Source organism: Eulemur rufifrons, chromosome 29 (genome assembly GCF_041146395.1).
Source record: "Eulemur rufifrons isolate Redbay chromosome 29, OSU_ERuf_1, whole genome shotgun sequence".
Taxonomy (NCBI): domain Eukaryota; kingdom Metazoa; phylum Chordata; class Mammalia; order Primates; family Lemuridae; genus Eulemur; species Eulemur rufifrons.
In genome coordinates, this window is record NC_091011.1 from 82,855,789 (window position 1) to 82,862,161 (window position 6,373).

General features: G+C 40.3%; 1 protein-coding gene across 2 annotated transcripts in view; it reads right to left on the bottom strand.

The window, feature by feature from the left end:
• CHCHD3 (coiled-coil-helix-coiled-coil-helix domain containing 3) overlaps nucleotides 1-4,732 on the bottom strand; it is a 267,860-nt gene extending 263,128 nt beyond the window's left edge. For both annotated transcript variants that reach the window (XM_069461831.1, XM_069461832.1), the window contains exon 1: nucleotides 4,511-4,732. In XM_069461831.1, coding sequence (XP_069317932.1) covers nucleotides 4,511-4,591 — 81 coding nt within the window. In that variant the 5' untranslated portion in view covers nucleotides 4,592-4,732. The remainder of the gene's footprint in view (nucleotides 1-4,510) is intronic.
• Nucleotides 4,733-6,373: the final 1,641 nt, after the last annotated feature.

Sequence of the window (6,373 nt, forward strand, 5' to 3'; positions counted from 1 at the left end):
AGAGATCCATGGAATCTAAAGTTGAAAGAGACCAATTATCTACTAGTTAACTAAATCACTTGGACATTCATCAACATTCCCAATGGCTAACACAATTTATAGCCTCTGCTAACCTACTCTCTCCAGAAACCTAAATAACACGTCACATTAAGTAACCTCTTCATTTAGGGTCCTTCAACTGCCAACACTTCCAAAGCATGAGCTGTGTTCCATGTAAGTATCCATACTGCATAACTGGCCCCTGTGAATTTCAGCTTGCAACTTCAAGGCCAGCTGCAGACATTCATGTATGCCTGGAAAGCATGATAAACATTACTTTGAACATGATACTCATTGAAGTTGACATTCGCTCTAGAAGAGTTCACTCACTGCTTTGATGTTTCAGATAAACTTGCAAAAGATTGAGTCGTAAGCACACTTTCCAAGCAGGCACAGCAGGTGCTCACAAAAATCCTATCAAGCACATGTAATATGAGTAATGAAAATGCTCGGTCTTTCTTTCACTAGAAATTTATTTTAGGCCTGGAGAGGAGGGCAAGGCAAGAGGGTGACCTTTCACGCAACCCATATGAGTAGTTTCAGATTCAAAGTTGGAATCAGGTGTAAGAATACAGGTTATTTTATGGAAGAGAGGAGAAAAGCTATCAATTGCTAAGGATAAAGGAAAAAAACAAGACCCTAAAAATGCCATGAAAATAACATTTGGCAGGTGAGAAGAAACTTTAAACTTAAAACAAGTAGGTCCCTTAATTGCTGGCTGTTAAGGACCTTAACAAGAAAAGTACAGAAAAATATGATCTATTAATAAACTCAGCTTAGTCACTGAAAGCCTTATGTTGCTCACTAAATGTTACTGTTTATATGTTAAGATATGTGGAGATGAAATTACAGATGCTCCTCAATTTATGATGGGGTTGATGTATTTATCCAGACATAATCTCATTGTAAGTTGAGGAGCATACTGAATGCATATAGTTTTTGCACAATTGTAAGTTAGTTGAAAAATTGTAAGTTGAACCATCATTAAGTCCCATCATAAGGACACCATCTGTACCATCCTTATCATAGAACAGAACACAAAACTGGTTTTCCAGCAATGTTTGACTCCATTGAATCATTGGTACACTCTCATTTTTTACAACTGTTGACATAAATATTAGACAATTGAGCAAAGTTGTAAAGGCTTCTTCAGCCAAATTCAACTAGCCTATCTACAGTTCATAACTGAAGTTTGCACCATGTTTAACCACTTGAACTTAAACACTTACTGAGAATGTTGTTCCTTATATTTCCACATGCCTCAAAAGGAAACAAGATTACTGTTTCAAGCCAAGAAAAATATAAAAATTTACTTAAAAAATCTAGAAAAGACCTAGCCAAAAAAAAAAAAAAAAAACCACCAGGCAAATAGGGTAGAACCCAGGACTCCCATCTCCCAGTCCATACCCCTTTAGGTACACCTGTGGGAACATAACAGGCTCTTATTTTTATCTAATTATTTTAAGTTCATATAAGTTTATGTATCCATTCTCTTGAACAGCTGTAATACCAGCTACTACTCACAAGTGCAAACACTGTCAAAGTACTAGGCACTGTACAGATGGTTACATAACGTCAAATTTTCACAAGTAGGTTGCACCATCCAGATATACTGAATAAGGGAAAATACAATGAAAACTGACTTGTCCAGGGCCATACAGTTAGTGAAAGGCAGAGCTAGACTCCAAATCCAGGTCTGCTTGGTTCTAAAGCACATGCTCTTTCCACTACACTGCACAACACTTTCAAAGAATCCTAGAATTTTTAGATATGAAGGGAACCCTATCATAATAATGGCTGCCTTTTATTGAAAATCTCCAATGTGCCAGGTGCTTTAAATACCTTACCTCGTCTTCTTGCCACAACCAATCAAGGGAAGTGATGGTATTACCCTTTATGAATAAGGACTTATTACCAGAGAAGTGATTTGTCCAAGGCCACAAACTAATAAACACCTGAGATTTAAACTGAAGTCTGTTTAATTCAAGCCAAGAAAAATATTAAAATCAACTGAAAAACATCTACCAAAGATCTAGACAAAAATCACAGGCAATCAGGGAAGACCACAGACTAATTAATATCCAACCTGGGATTTAAACTGAGGTCTGTTTAATTCCAAGTTGATTCTTTTGACCATGACCTCAAAGAAATTAGAATGGCTTCTGTGTACTCAACAATTCAGCAGCATGCCACTTTTGGAGGAAACTGCAATGGCTTACAAGAAACTTACAGTGCCACTGGTCTCACAGCATTTCAGAACTGGAAAAGATCAGAGATCTGAGAGAGGTACTCAGCTCCATTATTTTGCAGATGAGAAAACTGAAGCTCAGGGATTGCAAATCATCCTTGAAAAAGGATTTGAAGCAACAGTGCAAGGACATTCTAGGTGAAGGGTATATTCTGAAGAAAAGCATAGAGGTCAAAATGAGCATGGTGTGTGCTTGATTTGTAACAATACAGATAAAATGCACTATATGAGAAAGAAGAAAAATGAAGAATGCTTTTCGCAAGTTGTGTGCCCAAAAGGCATAGTTTCTTTCTTTAAAAAATTCTTTAAAAAGGTTTTTTGGGCCGGGCGCGGTGGCTCACGCCTGTAATCCTAGCACTCTGGGAGGCCGAGGTGGGCGGATCGTTTGAGCTCAGGAGTTCGAGACCAGCCTGAGCAAGAGCGAGACCCCACCTCTACTAAAAATAGAAAGAAATTATATGGACAGCTAAAAATATATATAGAAAAAATTAGCCAGGCATGGTGGCGCATGCCTGTAGTCCCAGCTACTCGGGAGGCTGAGACAGGAGGATCGCTTGAGCTCAGGAGTTTGAGGTTGCTGTGAGCTAAGCTGACGCCACGGCACTCACTCTAGCCTGGGCAACAGGGTGAGACTCTGTCTCAAAAAAAAAAAAAAAAAAAAAAAGGTTTTTTGGACAATCTTTCCATTTTAATGAAATACATTTCCATATCCCTATTGTCATACTTATCCTACTCAACATTATCTAATATTTGATATGAATCTTTGTGCTGTGGCCAAATTCTCTCTTTTGTTTGCTGTCATCACTGTCTGTACCAGACTATGAGAACACGGATTTATGCATTTTTCTAACCAATGTCTTCTCACCCTAAACTTATTTTGCTTTTTTTAAAATTCTTTTTCACCCTCTGGTGTGGTACACTCAAGGCCTAAAGGCAAAATTGTTTAAATCTCTGCATAAAACTCAAGGTTTACAGTAATTTTTATTTTACTCCAAAGAGTATCCATTAAACCACAATAATGCAAAGAATGCAGCCTCATATATTTTATTACAAAATGTAATACTACTGTTAGGTAATATGCTATAAAGAAATGCTGGTCACAGACCAAAAATTGAATTCAACAGTCTGAGTTTCTATAAAGAAAACTTTAATAAATTCTTCTCAAGGTAACAATTTCAGAGGAAAATGTTTTTAAACACGTTAAATAGTTAAAAAGTTTCATTTCCTAATAACAAATGCAAAAGGTAATTTACAAATTTAACTTAATTATGCTGGTTGTATGATTACAGAGGAAGAAAAATCAAAAGTATTGTAAAACTTTCTGAAGTCAAAATTGTTTTATTTACTAGTTTCAGGCATCATACTTCCAAAAATGTGAGGCTCCAAATTCAGGTGCAGCGGAGACTGTGTTAATGAAGTTAGTGCTGGTATACTGACACCCTAGAGAAAAACCAAGTTTTCAGTTTATGTATCAGTACATGCAGAAGGTGTAAAAAAAGTTCTCTAGGGCGTTGGTCAGAACTGACTATATTATTTCTAATGGTCCGAAAAAATGCAAACCTATCTCAGCCTCTATCAGACTGGCAGACACTAGTCCTGAAGCAACTGGGCCTAGTGCAAAACTGGGCGCAGCAGGCCACAGAAGAGGAGCCTGGGAATGAGGAGATTATCAAGTGAAAGTGAAGGAGGGAGAAGCCAGAAACCACCCCAGGGAGGCCAGAAAACATTGTAGGGGGGTGAAGGGGAGGGGTGGCATATCAGAGGGAGAGCACTAAATGACAGACAGCAAAGAAAAGCATTCCTTAAAATGCCAATTCACCCTAACAGAGATGATGTGGGCAATGAAAAAGTAGGGTCTGGGTCCTGAACCCAGAAGACAAGACCCATTTCACAGATAGGTACAGTGAGACAGGGGTGCCAATAAAGTCCTGCAACTGGTGAACAGTACAGTTAGGAGTAGACTCGGAGCCCCTGGAGGGTCTAATTCAATCTGGCATCTCTCACCTGCCCCAGAACACTGCCTAGCGCCTGGCACACAACCAGGAACTCTCTCTGAATGAATGTTCCAAGTCTTGAAACTCTGGGCTTCTTTCCAGAGACCTGGGCTTCTGGCCGAACACTGAGGGCCGGACAGGAGAAACCAGGCAGAGCGGGCCCCGAGAAGATCGGGGGTTTGGGGTCTGAGTCTGAGTACTGGCCCCCTGCCCGCCCGCTGGCACTCACCCGGATGCCCTTCACCACGGTGATGTTCTCATTCTCGTCCGCCTCAAAGGTGACCCGACGGGTACTGGAGGTCCCGCCCATGGCTCCCGCTCCTGCCCCCGCAGGGACCTAGTGCAGACCCACGAGCGCCTCAGAGCCCCCGCGCACACACGCGCGTGGAGGCACCGGGATTATTTCCCTGCACAGCGGGAGCAAGGCCACGACCCCAGATGCAAGGAGAACGCGCCGGTCTTAAGCTCCCGCCTCCTCCGGTCGCGCATCACAACAAAGACGCCTCGGGTTGGTCGGGGATGAAAACTGCCCGCCTTCTATTAAGGGCGGGCGCTCGGATTGGTTGGCCCGGACCCGGATGCTATGGCAACAGGTGCTGTCTGACAAGGTTCCCGGAGCCCCTGTGTGCAGTGGGAATTGTAGTCTTGATCTGGCACGATGGGCTCTGGGACCTTCTCGCCTTACTCTTGGGACGGCGTGGGGAGCATGGCATTCTGGGAGTTGTGGTCTTGACACCCGAAAGGCTTCTAACTGGGCAACTTTCAAGGAAGTTCCCTCCTCCAACAAACATGCTATGAAGACTTTATTCTAGAAATTTAGGCTAGTAAGTTAAAGGACACAATCTTGTAACCAAAATGTTTGTATCCCCATAATGTTCTGAAATTTAAAAAAAAAAGAAAAAACTCATTAATTAATTCATTAATTTAAAAAGAAAAGATACAATCTCTCTCTTAAAGGAACTCACAGTTTAATGAGGGAGATGCACTGCCCTAACGAAGCCATTCCTAGAGTCCTAGATACAAATCCCTGACCCACAACTTAGGATTGCATTACAGTCATGCATTGTTTGACAAAGGACTATTTCTGAGGATTCTGAGAAATGCATCATTAGGCGATTTCATCATTGTGCAAATGTCACAGGGTGTACTTACACAAACCCAGATGGTATGGCCTGCTACACACCTAGGCTACGTGGTATAGCCTCTTGCTGCTACGCTACAAATCTGCACAGGTTACTGTACGGAATGCTGTACGTACTAAATGGTAAGTATTTATGTATCTAAACATAGAAAAGGTACAGTAAAAATAAAAGATAAAGATTAAAGATAAAATATGGTATGCCTATTTAGGACACCTACCATAAATGGAGTTTCCAGGACTGGAAGTTGCTCTAAGTGAGTCAGTGAGTGAGTGGTGACTAAAATGTGAGGCTTATGACATTGTTGAACGTTACAGTGGACTTTATAAACACTGTACACCTAGGCTACACTAAATTTTTTTTTAATATTTTCTTTCTTCAATAATAAAATAATAATAGCTTACAGTAACTTTTTTACTTTGTAAACTTTTAAATTTTTTAATTTTTTCTTTTTTTACTTTTTAAACTCATTTATTAAAAACTAAAATATATACACACACTTAGCTTAGACCTGCCCAGGGTCAGGATCATCAGTATCACTGTATTCCACCTCCACATCTGGTCTTCAGGGGCAATAACACATGTGGAGCTGTCCTCTCCTACAACAACAATGCTTTATTCTGGACTACCTCCTGAAGGACCTGCCTGAGGCTGTTTTACAGTTAGCTTTTTTTTATAAGTAGAAGGAATATACTCTAAAATAATGATAAAAAGTATTGTAAATACTGGATGATAAGAATTTTTTAGCTCCATTATAATCTTTTTTTTGTTTGTTTTGTTTTGTTTTTTATTTCATCTTATTATTATGGGGGATACAGAATTTCAGGTTACATACGTTGCCCATGTACTGCCTGTCCCCCCCAAGTCAAAGCTGTAGGCGTGTAGCTCCATTATAATCTTAAGAGACCACTGCCATATATGCAGTCCATCATTGACAAAAACATCATTATGCG